General features: G+C 41.9%; 1 protein-coding gene across 1 annotated transcript in view; it reads right to left on the reverse strand.

Moving 5' to 3' along the window:
- Positions 1-15,713, reverse strand: part of adcy1a (adenylate cyclase 1a) — a 67,273-nt gene extending 51,560 nt beyond the window's left edge. Inside the window, exons 1-4 of the mRNA XM_005752062.1 lie at positions 14,897-15,713; positions 13,130-13,279; positions 7,840-7,958; positions 2,453-2,564 (exon numbers count right to left, since the gene is read on the reverse strand). Coding sequence (XP_005752119.1) covers positions 2,453-2,564; positions 7,840-7,958; positions 13,130-13,279; positions 14,897-15,511 — 996 coding nt within the window. The 5' untranslated portion in view covers positions 15,512-15,713. The remainder of the gene's footprint in view (positions 1-2,452; positions 2,565-7,839; positions 7,959-13,129; positions 13,280-14,896) is intronic.
- Positions 15,714-18,903: the final 3,190 nt, after the last annotated feature.

The raw sequence follows: 18,903 nt of genomic DNA on the forward strand, positions 1-18,903 counted from the left end.
ATATCAAACGGACACTCTTTAATCAGAGTATAGCATCAATTCAGTTAAACCTCAGGGATATCGATCAGGTCAGTGAAGTAGCAGAGGGGTTGTTAATCGGTTTCGGCTGCTTTGGTATTAATTTATTGTTGGACAGGTAGTCCAATTTCACCAGGATACCACATCAATACATGCTATTACCTGAATGTGAAGGTTTCAATCAGAAATAGACTTTTGAGGGTGGCCTGAGGGCCTGACATCCTCTAGTGGGCCCTGTGCTCACAGCCCGGCACAGTGGAGCTTGGTTAGCATTTATCATAGAATACCAGAATTGGCAGATCCACCACTGATGCCGTGTGCTTTTCAAGGGTTCAATTCAGTTCCATTCAATTCAAATTTACATTTGCATAGCACGAAATAAAAACAACAGTCGCCTAAAGGTGCTTAATATTGTAAGGTAAAGACCCTACAATAACAGAGAGAAAACCTCAACAATCAGACGACCCACTTGGCAACTGTGGGAAGGAAAAACTTGCTTTTAACAGAAGGGAACCTCCAGCAGAAACAGGCTCATCTACTGCAAATGTTTGGGGCTAAAGACAGGAAGATCGGTTCACCCTGAGCACATATGGACAGATGTGAAGGAGTCTGGAGAAGCCATGGAAAACATTAAGCTGTCTGTATCATCATTCAGTATGACCGCTATGGTGGTGGGTCAGTGATGGGCTGAGAAGACTAACAACAGACCTCAAACAGGCTAGGTAACAGCACCCTGACTGCCATTAGGTATCAGGATGGTAACTTGGACCCGGTTTCAGACCCCACACTGCTGCAGTGGGTCCTGGGTTCCTCATGGTGCATGGCAATGAAACCTGCACCAATCTCTGGGACATTATGTTTTGGTCCATTACTGGTGTCTTTGAATTCAGCTCTCTGCAGATTGATAATCAAGATGATGAATTATTAAATTATTATTTCCATCCTTTTAAACCTAACATATTACGCAGTCCACAGGGGTTAGATATCCAGCATGTGTTTTTCCCCCCAATTTTTTCCTTTAGCTAAAGTAAAGCATTTAATTTATTTTTTGTGGGGGATTTTTCATCTTGGTGCTTTTAGGGGTTGGGTTTTCTATAATGCTGAGTGCACATGAAAGGATAAAATAGTTATCCATAAATCCCTTCCAATTGTGCTCCTTGCTGCTTGTTAAACTGCTGTTGCTTTCACTGCTAGGTATTGTAATGACCTTTTACTGCATAATGTGTAAGTGCTCAGGGTAACTGAGTTACAGTTTTCAGTTAATAAGATCAAATGCATTTCTAGCACCTCTTTTGCTAGCTGTGTAAATAGATGACTATTTGATGATCTATCTTCGGTGACACACCAATATCAACAAGTGGCTACCATATTAGTGAAACTCGGACATTTGAATCTGACAAAGTGGAATTCTGAGAATGGAAGAATTTACAGCCAGCAATTGGTATTTAATCTCAATCAACTGCTCTTGTATCCTGAGAACAGGTGTCACGGGGTGGAAGGAGACAAGTTACCTAGGGTTTTTTATTGTGCATGTTTTGCTGTGTTTTACTTTTTTAATATTTTAATATTGTACAGTGTTTTATTTTTATGGGTTTTATTGCATGTTTTTATGGTATTCATTGGAGGAGCCCAATAAGAGGGATGGGAGACGAGGTGGCAAAAATGGTGGAGTGAACTGTATCAGGCGGCGGCGGCCACAAGCCCAGACGGGGGCTGGTAAAGGTTGGCGTGCAGGACGTGGGAGAGCAAGACGACGCCAGCGAGCAGAGAAGCGGAGGGAGCTGTTCTGCTGCTGGAATAACTGGAGGCCAGATCACGGTGGGGAATCAGTGGCCAGAGGGACAGCGCCCTAACTCCCACGGCGAGATGGGCTGGTGCCGGTTGGCGTGCTACAGGAAAGCGGCGGGCAGAGTTAAGAGCTCTGCCCATCCGGGGTAAGTCTCACGACTTATCCAACTATAATAACCGTAGCCATTAATAAGAATAGTGACTGTCGCTGCCCCTCTCTTCCAGCACCCCGGAGCAGAAACACTGATAGGACGAGGAGGACGCCGCCAGGTTTTCCCTTCTGCTCCGATTGGCTGGATTTTTAACTTTTAGTGACTTTTACACCATGGCGGACGCCACTGGACTTTTAATGTTTTTGTTTTATTGATTTTTATTGTGAGTTTTCCCTGGCCAGGGTTGTTTTAATTGCTTTTGCATTTTTAACTGTTTTGTATAATAAATTATATTTTAGTGACACAGTTTTTAATTCAGTGCATTCCCTTGGCTGCTCCACTGCTCCGTCCATTTTTGAGGAGTGTTTCCCTTCTAGAATAACACCTGTGTTAAATCACAATTCCATCCTTTACACAGGCTTAATGTAATTTTCATGGTCTTTGCTAATAATTAAGTATAGATAGTAGCCAGAGAGGAAAGGGAGAGGACTTACTGTAGCCAGTTCATCAAACTTCCCAAAGAGTTCATTGAGCAGCTTGACCAGTTCCTGAGCTGTACACTGAGAAGCCAAGCTGGTGAAACCCACAATGTCTGCAAACAGGATGCTGTCGAGACAGAATGAAAAAGAGATTTTAATCTAAAGTGAAGCGCTCAGTTCACGATGACAGCTGATTTTGATTCCTCCTGCTCTCCCTCCTGTTCACCATCAACCAAACATGTTGTGGTTCTCAATTCAGTAAAAAAAATACACTCAACAAGCAAGGATGGGATATGTTAACTGTACAGAGCAATGTTTTTCTTTAACAAAACAATACCAACAGATCACACAGGAGCGACAAATTGACTAATAGTGAGCAAACAGCAAATACTATAATCCAATCTCTGATAAGTGAAAGCATCTTTTAGGCCAAACACTAAATCAATTACGGAGCTAAATTGCCTGCTTCTGGCTAGCTGCTGAAGTGGGGTGGAGGAAGGTGTTGAAAGCTACTTAGCCCCTCATTCATTTGCTCAGAGGCAGGCCAGATGGCAGCAAAACAAGGTGTTATGGATCTTATTGACTCAGTGGAAAATCACTGCTCTCGGTGGAGTATAGGGATCAGAGCCGGCGTGTGCTGTGTGGAGCTGATCATAATGGCCTAGGTTTACTTTTATAGATACCGCTTGAGAAATAATGACACATATTTTCCCCATAACCTCCAGCCTGTGAGGTTTTTAAGTAGTAATAAGGATATTATGCTACATGTGTTAGGCCTTCTATTCTTTTGTGATACCTTTTACAGTGGCAGATTGTAGTTTGATTTAAGACAGAGGTAGGCATAATCAGGCTTCTAGTTTACAGTCAAACAACAGCTGCTTGCATATCATTTAGCAGACTGAGCTAATTTTAGCTGCAAGAGTTGATTAAAATAGTTTTTTTCTTTTTCAAATGCTTCTGTTGACTAATTTCTAAGGAGACCTGTAAGATTAGTCTTAATTTCTATCATACATTTACTGTTCCTGCATCGTCATATGAAACATGTCAAACTTCAAATAACGAGGTCCCCTGTTTTCACTCCTGGCTCTGTATAATGTCAGTGACAGCACTAATCCCTGGTAAAGCAAATTCAAGTTGACAATTTTCAGTTTTTCCTAGTCAGAACTCATTTGTTTTCAGCACTACATCATTGCATCTGTCTCGTTACTTTTTGCTAGATTTGCTGGAAATCAAACCTTCCCAGATGAAATAAATAAAGCAGAGTCAATAATCTTAGTGTAAACCATGTCATCATCAGTGAAAAATGCAATATTAGAGAGAAAACCCTAATGAGCAGGCGCTTGGCAATAGTAGGGAAAAAGAACTCGGTTTAAACAGGAAGAGATCTCTGGAAGAACCAGGCCATTCATGTTAGTAATCTTGGCCATTCCTGTTCAACCTGTGGGTAAACCTTGACAGACTATAGTTGCTAAGCAATGTTCTGGATGAGGGAGGGGAGGTTCAGTGAAGAGGAACACCAAACCTGACCACTAGGGATAAAATGGACCACAGATTATCCATTTTATATAAACAAATGACCAGTGCTCTAGTTTCTGTGTTTTCTCAAATGTTGTTAAACGGCTACAAAAACAGTCACAGAACAAATAAGACTACACACCAGACCAATTACACAATGACAAAATGTTTTTTGTTACACAGGCGCACACACATTCCCCTCAGTCACTAAAATGAGTGAAAGCTCGATAGCATGAGGAAGGCCTATTTTCTGCATCGTGACTGAGTAGCTGCACTCTTTTTTTGGCAGTACACTATAGTTCTTGAGGAGTCTGATGTATGCAAAGCTCGGATCACGACTGCCGCTCAACAGAAGCGCTCCGTTGTGCCATTTATCTTTGAATGGTGCTGTGCTGCAGATCGTGCTGATGTGTGTTGGGGGCAGTGGGGTAGAGAGGAGAAGGTGGCAGTGGTGCCGGAGCTAAATAGGTGTATGATCAAACGTTCTCAGGGTCACATCAAAAGGCGGACCAAATCTGGAGGGCTGTATGTCTCTGCTCTGGAACATGGAGGTGTTTTTTTTTCTTTTTCTTTTTTTTACTGCCATGTGTTTATGTGTGTATGTGTTTCCAGCAGCTCCCCAGAGACGAGCGGGAGCATGCTTGCTGAGCACAGCCCCATGATGTTTGGCTGAGTGCCAGTAGAGGCTGGTGAACAGGCGGCGATGTTCCTGAGATGTGAGTGAGTGTGGGAGCCGAGCAGACAGACAGGCAGACAGTATGAGCAAGAAGAGAGTGGGGAGGATTGTCTCTTGACAGGAGTGCTGTTGATATGCTACCTAGTCCTCGACTCCTACCCTCAGCAGCACTAATACAGCTCTCCTATTCTTTTTACTGCCTCGTTGGAATGTAATCAGCTCAAAGTCAAGCCAAGTTCTCACACACATTTTTCATTACAAGCGCATTAGAGCTGGGCCATCCAATAGCTTTAAAAATTCACCTGTAAATATTAGCTGCTTGATGAGTAGATTACTTATTAATGATGTAAATTACAAAATGTAAAAAACATCATAAAATGTTCAAATCAAACTCTGCTCAGATTATTGTTTTTTCTGCACAGCCAACAGTCATTAAGCCCAAAAGATGTTTAATTAACTTACTATATGTCTCAGATAAAGTTAAAAAAAAAAACAATTCCAGATGTTTGAATGCTTATAGTTTGGACTGGATCAGGTGAAGCTGAACCATTCCTCAGGGCATTTTCACACCTATACTTCAATTACTTTGATCCAGATCAATTGATCAGTTTATTTGTTTTCACACAGAGAAAAATCCAACTGAACTCCAAGCAAATGAAAATGATTCCCTACAAACCACGTGAGAGTGTTAAGTCTGCTCATTGGGCAGAAGCAACAAAAGTAAATACAGGAAGAAGGTATTATGTTCTGGACTTGTAGAACATGGACAATTACAACTGGCACAGCTAGTTGCTAGCCCATGTCTATGGTACTTGCCTGCATTAAGAACACAAAGCATACGTGGTTACTGGACGTTTTTTAGCTCAAGCTTGCAAGGTACACCTGTTAGTCAGACAAATAAACCGCTCTCGAGTTTGTCTGGACCACCTTTTCCAAAGGGTCTCGACGCGGTTGTTTTGGTCCAAATCCAAGTGTGATTACTGTGTTCAAGTGAACCACACTAAGTAGGAAAACGAATCAAAGTTCGATTTCAACGGACTAAACACCGCAGGTATGAAAACGCCCTAAGTCATGCTGTAATAGGCCTAGGATGCTGGGGATTTGTCATGATGTTGTGGACATTCATTCCTGTTAAGTTCACATTGACACAAGTTAAAAATATTTGAACTTCAGTTAGCTTGCAGTCCTTTGCAAAAGGCTGTCAAATGGGAGTCTCCGATAGATGCCACTTACAATTAGAAATGGACGACAAGTTCACTGATGGCATTCGAGGGGACCCGCAATCGTATGCTTCAGCTCCACTTTTATAGAGATGAAAAGGTTTGGAGATAGGCAAGAGAAATCGTTGATCATATTTCACTATACTTGAGTCCAGCTATTGGTTGTACTTTTCATATAATGGATTTACAACATGACTGCATAGCGACAAATAACTCAATAGAAAACTTCTATACTGATGCACACTCACCATTATGTTTAACTTTGTCTGTTTTGTTCTTTATCCATTTTACAGTCATGCCCGTTATTATCTTGCTTGAGTTTTAACACTGTTTGTATAAGAAACATTCTTGCACTGGAGATCTACTGCCTCTTAATTTCAACACCTTTTGTTAGTGAGTTTTGAAACTGAAGTATTTCATCTGTCATTTTGTCTCCTTTGGTGCGATAGGGTGCAAACTTAATCATTACCTCACTCTAGCATCTAGCTCTTTTAGTTGCTCGATGGGACCGCTGTGTTCGACAGATAGCTGCTAACAGTATTTTCCCATTGAAACAGTAGATTTTAGGGCTCCTTTACAAATGAAACAGCTACTTGCTGATGCTGAAAATGATCCCATGAAACCAGTGAGTGTGAAACTAAACAGCTCGAAAATGAGCTACAAATAAGCAACAAAAATGCGATGGGAGCTGGAGATACTCTGTTTGATCACTTAATGTTAAGTTTGACCAAGTCTGCTTTCTCAAACTTTTCTGTGTTGAAATTGCAATTTAACAAGCCACAGTCATGTGAAAAGGACATTTCCACAGGATTCTAACCAGACCTGTGAAAAACTGAGTGCATTTTTACTGCCAGGAATTAAGAGGGTAAGTAGCAGTCAAGTGTTGTGTGCCACATCTATAAAACCAGGGGGTTTGTTCATTTGCTGGAGCATTCAGGTGGGTGTAAATACAATGCCACAAACAAAAGTGGAAATACCAGCAAATTCAACCTGACATCAGACTTTGCATAGTTTAGAGAAAATGCAAAATATGCAAGGACTATATGTCCGACTCTACACGCTCATTTAGCATATTTAATGTTGTAGGAGAACAAGAGGCCAAAATAAGACCAAAGTACCAATTTTAAAACATGGTGGTGAGGAGAGGTGATGATTTGGCCTTTTTTGAAACTACAGGACCAAGACAAGCCATCTGTCTGACAGCTAAAGCCTGGCTAAAATTGACTAATGCAACAAAAGACTGAAAAAGAAAATAATCAAGGTTTTGCAATGGCTCAGTCAAAGTCCAGACGTCAACCTGACTGAAATTCTGTAGCTGGACATTAGAAGAGGTGCGCATAAACAAATGCCTCTAAACCTCTGTGAGCTGAAATAATGTTGTGAGGAACAGTGGGCCAAAAGTCCTACAAAACAATGTGAGAGATTGATGAAGTCATACAGTAAAAGATCAAGTCATTCAATTTATTGCTGCTAAAGATGGTTGTACAAGCTAAGCACATGGGGTGTGCTTAGTTTTTTATAGGACTGTATAAAAATCCTGTGAAAACGTCCTTTTTTACATGACTGTAAATAAACTTGTGTCTAACTGTTAAAGGAACTTTTGATTTAGAGTCAGAAAGATGTTCCAGTATGTGCCCTCATCAAATGATCTCACCAGGGCTTCTAATAAAAAAAAGCTCAGGTTTTAATCTGTTACACCTAATGTTTAAAGTATCGAAAATATCTGTTTTTAAAGCAAATTTTTTGCATCTGCAATATGTATGTGAGGCAGGAAAGACAATTATTTTTAATCTGTTTATGGTGGCAACAGCACTCTGGCCCATTGCCCCCTGTAACCTTTATGCTGCCTGATTGCATCTGCGTTAATGGCTAATCTTAATTGCTCTGCTTCTATTCTTGACCTTGACGTCACAACCAGTGACACCTGGATCAAAACACTCCAGTCGCTCCGCACACGTCTGTGGTCAACAGTTGTCATGACACCCCCATACCTGACATTGTCATGACGTTGGATGTAGATCTTATGAAAGATCCTCTCAGGCGGCTTCAGGAAGTCCTCCTTCATCTCCATGGCAACATTCCTGGGCAGTAGGCTCATTAGTAGACGCTCCTGAAGAAGAAAGGGTTAAAAGAGGAGAGAAGGGTATAAAGTGTATTTTTGTATTCAAGCATAATAAGTCATTTTGTATTGCAGTTGCAGATATCTGCGAGCGAAAAAAACAATCACAAGGAGGCTTTTTGGCAACCAATCAGGGAATACACATTATCCCAAGAATGCAGCAGCTGCCAAAGGATCAGCGACCAATCTCTAGGCTTGCATGAATGGCAGTTTAGCAAACAGTTACACACCAGCTTCCATCAACCTTTAGCAAAAACTTTTTTTTGCTAAAGGTTTTTCCCTCATTACCAGTAGTTACCAGGTGGTTACAGACTTTTCTGTGTGCCTAATTCACTTGACTCCACATTGTCACATGTGCAAAATGGCAGACAAGTTATCATCACGTGTTTAGTGGTCATGTGACTGAAAAACCTTAATAAATCTTTCTTTGAGTACTGCCACCAGTATTTCACTAGACTCAAATTTTCCCATGCACATATCAGATTTAATGTATGTCCAAAAAGTAGCCTTGCTGACAGGCTACTTTTACAGTGCAGCCAAACCTGGAATGGTGGCTGAGTGTAGGTTAGTAAGCTAGTCACTTAGCCACTTAATTAGCCCACAGCTAAGGCTAAGGGGTTTAAAAATCATAGATGTTAGCCTAGTGGCTAGCTTATCCACCTAAGCTAAAGTAGTTGTTTGTCGTGGCAGATAGTAGCAGTTTCTCAGGCACAGCTGGCTGCCGGCGGAGCTCACGGGCGCGTCACTGCAACTCCCCCTGGCTTCTGCTCCGCGGCTGCTGAGTGAGCCCTCATCTGGGACTCTCCTCAGCTCTTTCTGGGACAGAGGCGCGGCTGCCCCTCTGTTGGTCTTCCTTGGTCTCTTGTGTTCTGGGGGCCTCTGGATGTCTGGAGTTTTGATCTCCTCCATACCTGCTTCATGCCCTGGAAGACGGGGCTGTGGCCCCCCCACACCCTCTAGCAGATCATTACATGTAGGAACCTTTTAAAAAAAAACAAGCGCGTCCATGCTCACAGGTGTACACACGGGTGATCACACCCACAAACTACACCCTTTTTGGCTCCTACCTCAAAGCACACTGTGTTCTGTTGATCTTATGTGCTGCACAATAATGTTTAATATTTAGTATTTACTGTCATATTCCCATATATCATTGTGATGTTGTTTATTCTATTACTCTTGTTCTCTTCTGCTTGTTTTCTTTTTTCTTTCTCAACAGGTGATCCAGGTGATCGATATATGCATTTTCTTTTTATTTTATTTTTTTCTGCCCGTTCTGTTGGTTTTTGTCTTTTGCCCTTCTCCCCCGTCCCTCTTCTCAGCTGTTTCTCTTTCCCTCTTTCTTTCTCCCCTTCTTTCCCCCAGTCAAGTCTGTCCCGTATTCAGCAAGTGAAAATAAAATAAACAATAAAAGGTGAATCAAATGGACCATTATGGCAAGGCTTGAAGAGAAAAAATAAAATAAAATAAGCAAGTCTTAATATAGAAAAAGCATTTACACAGCAGAGAACACTTTGAGATTCAAGGGGCTTTAAAACAGACACCCAACTGGTAATAAACATAACAAAGGAAGTAACAAAACCTTCCTTCCTGGTTTGGTGAAGTAGTGTCTTTGCAACAGCGCTTGCTGCAATACCGTTAGAATCCCAAACATTGCTTATTACGTGTTTCATTTTCTGACTTTCACAAATGAAATATTTTTTGGTTATTATGGATGACTATTTTTCCAGCATTCTTCTATGAATTCATTCATGGTTGAAAAAGATCTGAGTATGGTATGGTAGTTTCATCCAATTCTCTGTCTAATTCTCCCATTGTACAATACTTTCTAAATATGCATGCCCATGTATGTCTAAAATGCAGCCCAGAGAACATTTGAAAGCTAATTTAATGACTTCATCAACAACATCCTTTCAGCACAGGCATAAAGTGGCATTTACACCTAGAAGCAGATTTGTTTTTGTTTGCGTGAATAGTCTCAGTTGCAGCGGCATGAAGTATGCTTGAAACTCTAGCAGGATGTCAAGCGGTTGTAAATGCACAATGAATCATCAGGCAGCTATGGTGAATAGCTGTTGAGTGGCAGGGTTATAAAAGCAGCCAGGGCTCTCCCGTGTCTCCCTCCAACTCTTTTTCACATAATACTTCCATTCACATCACTGCTCCTCACCTGAGAATAACACAAAGAGATACTGGAGAGCAGCTTTTAAAACAGCCATCATTCTCCATTATGGAGTCTGAGTGTGAGTCTGTCACTGTGTTTGTGTGTGCACGCATCTTTCCTGTGCTACATGTGTGCAAGGTGCCCAAATCATGATGACAACAGTCTGAATCGTTTTTTGTTCCATGCTTTGTTAATGTATTTGACTTATGTGTAAGACAATAATTGATTTGATTGATTAAATAAATAATAATTTATTAATGTCTTCCACTTATCTGGAAGACACCTGTTAGATTCCAAAGTGGATGCAATGATGGAGTTGACTTATAATTTCCCTTGAAATGCCAGAAAGAAGTACAACCGTTATTGGCTTATTAGAAATATTTCAATGCAAATTTTACTTTTACATTGCTCAAAAACAAAGTTAACTTTTCTGGGCTTTTTTTTCTCAAACCAGAATCTAGCATGCATAAACTTCCAGAGCTTTAAAAAGAAAAGGTGAAAGTGAAAATATCAATAAAGAATGTACAAGAAACTTTTGTAGTCTGTATCTGATTTTTACTTTCATGACAACTGTGTGTTTTCTTTTTTTCTTTTTTAAAACATTTTTTAAAACCATTCAAGTTCAATTAAGGCTAAAAACCTCATATTGTTTGTAGTGCGATGGCTTTGATCGAAAGCTGGCTGCTGACTGCCAGGGTGCCATCTCAGCTACATCAAGGTCTGCTTGCTGTGTTTTGAGTGAATTTACAGTGTGATATTTTTGTGTTTCTTAACAATAATTAACAGGTGTAGTATGTCACCACCTATCTAACCAAGTTTTTTCAGCATTACCTGATAATTCAAGAAATCTACCTTATCATCACATTAGGACAGGGGTGTCGAACTCCAGGCCTCGAGGGCCGGTGTCCTGCAGGTTTTTGATATCACCCTGGGTCAACACACCTGAATCAAATGATTAGTTCATTACCAGGCCTCTGTTGAACTGCAAGACATGTTGAGGAGGTAATTTAGCCATTTAAATCAGCTGTGTTGGATCAAGGACACACTAAATCCTGCAGGACACCGGCCCTCGAGGCCTGAAGTTCGACACTTGTGTATTAGGATCACTTCTGGGTTTAAAAAAACAAAATATTTTTGACACCAAAAACACTGAACCAAATATTTCAAAGTCTTCAGATTAGAAAAAGCTATTGGGATGGTGTTCATTAATAGGCATTCGTCACTCTGCAGTTTCAAGACTTGATGTTGACATGACTTGCTACAGTAAGCCATCAGCTCATGCTAGCAAGCCTTGTTAGAAAGCTGCATTCATAGACTGTAGACGTGCAATGCTCAGACACATATTCTATATCTTTTAATTAGTGCTAAATATCATAAAATCCTTAAATGTCATTCAAAACTGAAGCAAACACTTTTTCTATTTTCTGTATGACATGAAAGTCAATATTATTTATCAGACACTTCGATTTAAAATGCTCCTAAAAGCATGAGCATCACAAACACAGCACAGAGGTCCACTTCACGGAGTGGATTAGCAGTGATGAAGCCTGACAGACAGCTATGGTTTGCAGTTTACCTGTCAATTAAAGCAGCCACACCAATAATTCTTACCAGAATCCAGATGGATTACTGACAAAGAAAGCCTCTGTACAGTTATTATGAATGCTTTTAAATTCTGTAAAGTTTCCAGCAGTTTTAAAATGGGAATCTATTGTGATTGACCCCCTTTTAGAATCAGCCCCAAGTGGTCATGCCAGGAACTGCAGTTTCTCACTTTCTCACACTCGAGGTTGGTGCTCATCCCAACTCAAATTACTTTTTTTTTTTTGTTCACTTGTTTTGTTTTTGTTTTGTTTTTTCATGGCCCATCAATGTCTCACACTCATTACCTGACAATTTCCAAAGTCAAAAATGAACTCCAATGCTTTTCAGTGCTCAATGGATGAAGCCATAACAGATATTGGGTTCCTACAACAGATCCATCTCCTTGACAACTGAGCCCACTCATGAAGACTGATGAAGGCTGCGGGATAGAGCAGAAAGCTTCAGACAATTCTCACGAGTGGACCTTGTGTCAGGACTGCTTTGTTGCAGTCACTGGCAAATTAAATATTCTGCCTCTCCCGGCTTGTGGGAAGGAAGAGGAAGCTTCACTATTGAACGGGGAAATCAATTCACCGCACAAGAAGTGCAGTGTGTAGTCCACACATGTTCAAGAGTCAGTGCAACTCGTAGAACCACCTGAAAGCAAACGCTCATTTGACCCACGTGATGGGAGATATTCAAGCCTGAGATGTTTTGCTCATGAGCACATCAGCAGAAGCCTGGTTGCTGTCTGTTGATAGATCCAAATCAGGGTTCTGCACATCTTTCTCTCAGTCAGATAAAATGTGACCTTTATTGGAGTAGGAAGGCCATGAAAGCAATCTGCTTGTGTAATTACCTGTCAGAAGGGAGGCTGTTAATGCTGAGGAAAACACAGCATATCATCACCTAATCTACAAAGCACAGGTGCTAAGTGTGCACGTGCACTTGCAAATGTTTGCTATAGCAAAGGTGAGATTCATATTCGGGCATATTTTGTACTGTACACGAGACAATCAATACTCTATAAATCAGTGGGTTTCGTGCCCATGGTGGGTGGGGAGGGTGCTGTGCAAAAGAGAGTGTTTCTGGTGTGTTAAAGTTGCCTGATGGTTCCACAGTTAAATCCATGTAGGTGTATGCAGAGGGGGTGGATGGTGGCGCTGGTGCATGTGCCACAGTAATTGTTCTTTCCTTAAATAGCTGCTGTCATAGTTACTGCGTGCCCGTGGGCAGGCTGTGAGAATACATTGGCACCTGAAACCTTCATGAAAAAAAAAGAAAGGAAAAAAAACAACAACAAAAAACTCTTCAAAGACTGCAAAGGTTTTTATGAACATACGCGCTGCAAGATGAGCTAAAACGTGTGGCCGCTGTTTTCTGAACACCGGTGCGTCCGTGTGTGCCGCCTCACCTGCTTCTCGTTTTCATCCTCCAGCCTCAGTCGCTCCTCGATGCAGTCGCGGGCCTGCAGGAAAACTTTCCTCTGGGTGCGTTCAGTGAAAATCCTCACAAACACCCCTGACAAGTTGACACTGGTAAAGAGCACGGCGTTGGCCACCAGCTGCACAGACAAGAACAGACATGCCAAACAAAGCTGGCAGCATCCAGATGCTGTTTTGAAGACGACGTGTGTGTCTGCTGTGCATACTGCTAGATTAGATCATGGGACAGATTCAATGGCAGACATGAAGGTCAACACAGGATTAAAAAATTAATGTCAGGTAAACATCAAAAGCTCTACAGAGGAATGGCTGGCAGACAAAGTGCATTATTGATAGAGGTTATCGATCCCATCCGACACCTAATTTGGAGATTGAACCCTGTAGTCAGTCCATGTCTTTGATTCTCGATAGGGTCAGAGGTGAAAGCTCAGACATGTGTAACCCAGCACAGCTGCATGAGTGATACATTCTCTGTTCTGTGACCAGCAAATTACAACCTCTTAAACAAAAACTGCTTTAGTCCGGTTATAACCAAACAGCTTTAGCACGATGGCTTCCAATTAAGGGGTTGAGACAGAAGATAAATTTGATGTGTGAGGAATGATTAACAGGAAATTCAATTTTCTCAGATTAGCAGGTGATTTTACACCCTCGGATCTCTAATATGAAAACAGAAAAAAAAAGATTGCTCTTTGGTTGAACAAGTCATGTGTGATCATTAGACATTGCAAAGGCCATGAGCTGGAAAGGTTAGGAAAAACTTCTATAAAGGTAAATGTATTTTTCCAAACAGGTTTCCTATTTAAATAAAGGGGAATCCTGTACTTATTCTGCACCTTCATCTCGTTGTTATGCTGATGCATTAATATACAGGGAAAAGTACTCAAAAGTTGTGGTTAGAGACTGGTCCCCGGTGTCCGGTGTGGTATAAACCACAAGAATACCCCGCAAAGACTACAAGTATGTCATCTTAGTGGGTACCTCCTCAGTGATGAGCTGTTTATACATCTAAAGGTGCAGTAACATTCTTTTCCTGAGTGTGTTACTTCTGATAGGTCAGGACCTTTGTCCTACTCCACGCTTATTGTTTGGTGAACATTGCGTCCTCCACACAAAGATTTAGCAGTGTTGTTGACAAACAGCAAACACAGCTTCGCAAAAGATAATTTTTCATGGAACCATATTAATAAATACCCTTATATATATTTAAGGCTTAAGGATGTGTTTTTTGTTTGTTTGTTTGTTTGTTTGTTTGTTTTTTTGTTTTTTTTTTGTTTGTTTGTTTGTTCTTACTTTTATCTACAATCTAATTCCTTGTCCTAGTGCTGAGCTGTATGTTGGACCCTGTAGGATCAGTGTTTCAGCACTGGCGGTTGAACAGCTCCCCCTCTACTTCATTACTGCTGGTGCGCAAAAGTGAAAGTGCTCGTTTCCAGCTTTACAACTACAGTGCCTCGCAGCTAAAATCGATAACTGACAATGTTTTTAACCTTTTCTCCTCCTGGGAATGTTGAGTAAGCATGCCGCCTCCCGGCACCAGTCTACATTCATGCGGTTACTTCACAGTCCAACTAGGAGCTTCCCACGCAGCACAGGAGCGAGCTGCTTAAGCACACTTGGACAGAAGTTGTTGGAACTCAAACTCGCCACCTGCATACGGCCATTGCTTAAGTGAAGACACTGTTAAGCAACCGACTTGGATGGGTGACTGATCGGGGTGCGGATGCAGCACTTACTGGTCTCCATAGCCTCTGCTTCCTCCCCGTCACCGACGTGGCAATGACGATGAAGTGGGATGCCGCCAGCATCACCCCGAACAGCACGGCCAGCAGGGTCCGCACCGGCAGCAGCACGTAAGCCACGAGAGTGACTAGCATGAGCTGCCACACGCCTTGCTCAGGGGCAGCGGCATTCACCAGCTCCGACGTGCCCAAAGCCAGCGGGAACGGGCAACAGAGCAGCGCGAAGGTGAAGCTGAACAGCAGGGCCAGCTTCGCTATCTGCTGCAGCTGCGTCACCTGCAGGTACTTGACATTGGTGACAATGAACAGCGACAGGAACACCACGCAGTGCACCGGGCTGGAGCCCTTGGACAAGGTGAGACGCGGGCTGGACAGCAGCTCTACGAGGGACAGCGACGACGCGGCCACGATGAGCACAGCCAGCGCTTTGAGGGTGGCGGTCTGCTCCAGTTTCAGGTTGTAGTTCTGGAAGAGAGCCTCCAGCTCCTGGCTGTTGAACTCGTCCTCGCAGGCGATGGCACCCAAGGGTGCACCGGCCGGACAGTGACCCTTCCTCCGCCGCGTCTTGACTCTTTCGAATGGCATATCCTCCATGTTCCGGCCATTCATGAAGCGGGGATGGCGCACGAGCCGCTCAACTTTTAGGGAATCGAACCGGCACCATCTCCCGGTTCGTGCGTCCCGGATGTCCGAGGTTCGGGGTCGGCGCCACAAGGAAGAGGGTGGCAGTGGAGGATACAGCAGGGCGCAGTGCGCTCTATCCACAGGTTGACGATTGTTGATCTGCCGAGTAGCCCGACTAGTGTGTGCCGCACGCCCCCCCCCCCCCCTCTCTCTCTCTCTCTCTCTCACTCACTCTGTCGCTCTCTCTCTCTCTCTCAGACCACCTGCCTCGTTTCACACAGGGTAACCAGCAATCCTGCGCTTCAGCGGGGCTCAGCGGTTGGGTCACGCTAGTGGTGATAATCAAAACACATTACCACGAGGTTCAGTGGGCATCATTCAATACACACACACGCACGAAACAAAACAAAACAATTTAATCATCCTTTCCCCCCGCGTGCACTTTCCCCATGTGGGACACGGAGTAAACGTTACATTCTGCACCGCGATCTTCTCCTGCTTTTCATTCACTTCGGTGAAATGTCAGCGGCTGAGTGAGAAGACAGCGGCAGAAACAGCGCTGGTGATTTCCCCTCGCAGTGTCTGCAGTCATAGCTGATGTAGTTTCCAGCTATAAATAGATCAGCTGCACCCGTGGATGTTCCAATATAGCAACAATTTGGTCTTTCCCGCAGCTCCACACCTCGTGTGTTTTATTGCAGTCAAGCGCCAGTTTTACACAGATAATTAACAGAAAATGATGCTTAGGCAGACAAGGTGGTAATTCCGCAGAGTGATAATAGCCCGAATTAAAATCTAAATGTGGCGCATTTTTGCAGAAACGTAAATATTTATTCGCATCTTAGTGCATTGCGCTGTAGGTAATTTAATTTGAGTCTGAGTTTGCACTTCAAGTTTCGAAGCTCTTGTCCACAATAATAGGTGGGATCGTGGTACAACAAGCGTATCATTATCGCTAAACAAACACAATGCAAAAACAACAGGTAGCGCTTCATAACACTCCTCACTCAATACAGTTATTGTACAGCTCGCCAACATTTAACGCGGAATTATTCTAAATGTACCTTTCTGGTTCATGTTAATGCTTAGAATGAAGTTAAAGTAGAACTAGGAGAGTAATGGGCAGTTAGCAAATTCTAACGTCTGTATTTTATGTTTGTTTTGTTTGTTTGTTTGTTTGTTTGAAGTAAGAAGTAGCGTGGATTTGAAAAGAAAAGAAACACAGGCCATAGTGTAAGTATTTTGTTAAGCAATGAGGGCTTTCGTGTATAATTACTATGTAATTACGCAGTATTCTTAAAGTTCCCTGACCTCTTCTTCTGACAATATAATTGTACATTACTAATAAGAATGTGGGCTGTATTATAGAGTATCAAAATCGCTACCTCTTACGTTGTCATTACACACTAATAGGCGGTGGACTATGTCATAAAGTATCCTGCCAAGTTGTAATGGGGTGGAATGTGCAATTAGTGCTTAAGTAAATGTTTTTTCAAGACTTGTACAGACAGGACAGCTTGTAAGGGGGCTTTCCCTCCAAGTCAGAAGGCACAGCTCTGAAGTAAAACGCCATTTACTGTGGAATAACTGTGTATTAATTTATGATAGAATGGAGTAAAAGGCTAAAAGGCCTGAAAAGTGGCAGCATCTGCTGAATCGGAAACACTCTGACAGGACATATTTTGCTTAAAAATATAAAAAAATACATGTAAATGTATAAAAATATAAGAACCCAGACCTCTATGACACCTAAAAATGTCCATATATCCAAACAGAGATCAAATATAAAGATTTTATATGCTTTGAGCTGTTCTTGTTGTTAGTTTCCATGCTGTCAGATCCATTTTGAAAAAAATAATGGCCTGAATTAGTGAAAGTAATACAGCTAAAAAAGAATATGTAAATATATAAAACTCAAAGATTAACAGCAGGAAAAATGAAGCCATGCAGGGGCTGGAAATCACATATCAAAGGGGAGAAATATTTGAATTTGGTGTGAAATATGCAGATGGCTCAGCAGGAGTCTTTGGCGAAGGTTTGCTATGAAACATAAACATGTGCGCGCGTGTTGGTGATGTGTATATTATATGTGTCACGTTAATACACATGCACAACAGAGACAATGTGAAAGTCTGGAAAGAGCAGTGACCCTCATAAACATTTTTTACTTTAAAACAACAGGTGAGCCATCTGGATCCTGTTAAGACGGAATAGGTTCATGACCTTGTTGACTGACATGTGGCTTGTAGTCTTCTGCTAGGCTGCACATCCACTAATTTGAGTCACTGACCTGATCTTCACAAGAATGTTAAAGTTATTGATTCCTTTTGGAGCACGTTCCCACTGAGCATTCATGTATGTGCCAGAACAAGCTTGATCAATAAAGGTTCCACCTGACAATCCACAGGATCTAAATGATCCACCACCAAAGTTCCAGTGCCAGACACCACAAGACAGCACCAGTGATGTCATTCCACGCCATTCCTTCTTTTAATGTTACGGTTGTGAGTAAAGATGGGGGTTTACCACATGCAAGAATAAAAAAAAAAACCCAAAAAACCCCAAAATATATAAAAACCCCCAAAAAATAATTTAAAAAAATAAAATTATATATATATATATATACAGTTTCAATTCTCACATTTAATCTTTTCTCGGTTGCACCTTCCTTTTAGTATAGTAGTGAATCAGGCCTTGAGGCTGTTATCATACAATCTTATAACTAATCTTATGTGCATACATTTCCAAATGAAACACTGGTAAAAGCTGGGCTAGAGGCTATATCATATCAGGGTTACATTCATCCTTCAGAAATAGCCTAAGCAAAAGAAACATAACTCTGTATGTGGCTGCCCTGGAATAATACATAAACCTTCTCAGCAACTGTGAGATCAGACAAAGCCAAAAATAACAAGCTTTTAAAATCTAAAAAAAGCTGCTGCTGAGTGCACATACATATCTTCGGAGGACAAATGCAGGTGTTTTGGTGCCCTCACTGATGACCTTGTTTGCTGTTGAACGTGTGCTTTAGATTGCTAAGATCTCTGGAGAAGTCAGCCAACTGGCTCATCAATGAAGAAGTCAATGTGAAGCACTTTGGGCTCCCTTAACAAAAAGTCTCTACATGCACACAGTCAATTACTACATGGTCAATATCCACTATCGTCCAGCACGCCTGTAATCAATAGACTGCGGTGTTGAGATCAATAGTGACAATCTGACTGTATTCTAAGGCGAGAATAGGAAGATTATGTCTAGTGGGCCAGCCAACAGAGTGAAAACACACTGCTCTTGATTCTTCAGTCCCTGCTAGGATGCAATATAGCTGACTTCCTTTTCTGCTCTCAACAACCTCAAGATGAGGGAATGAGTTGCAA

Source organism: Pundamilia nyererei, unplaced genomic scaffold (genome assembly GCF_000239375.1).
Source record: "Pundamilia nyererei isolate P.nyererei 1_Seehausen unplaced genomic scaffold, PunNye1.0 scaffold00343, whole genome shotgun sequence".
Classification (NCBI taxonomy): domain Eukaryota; kingdom Metazoa; phylum Chordata; class Actinopteri; order Cichliformes; family Cichlidae; genus Pundamilia; species Pundamilia nyererei.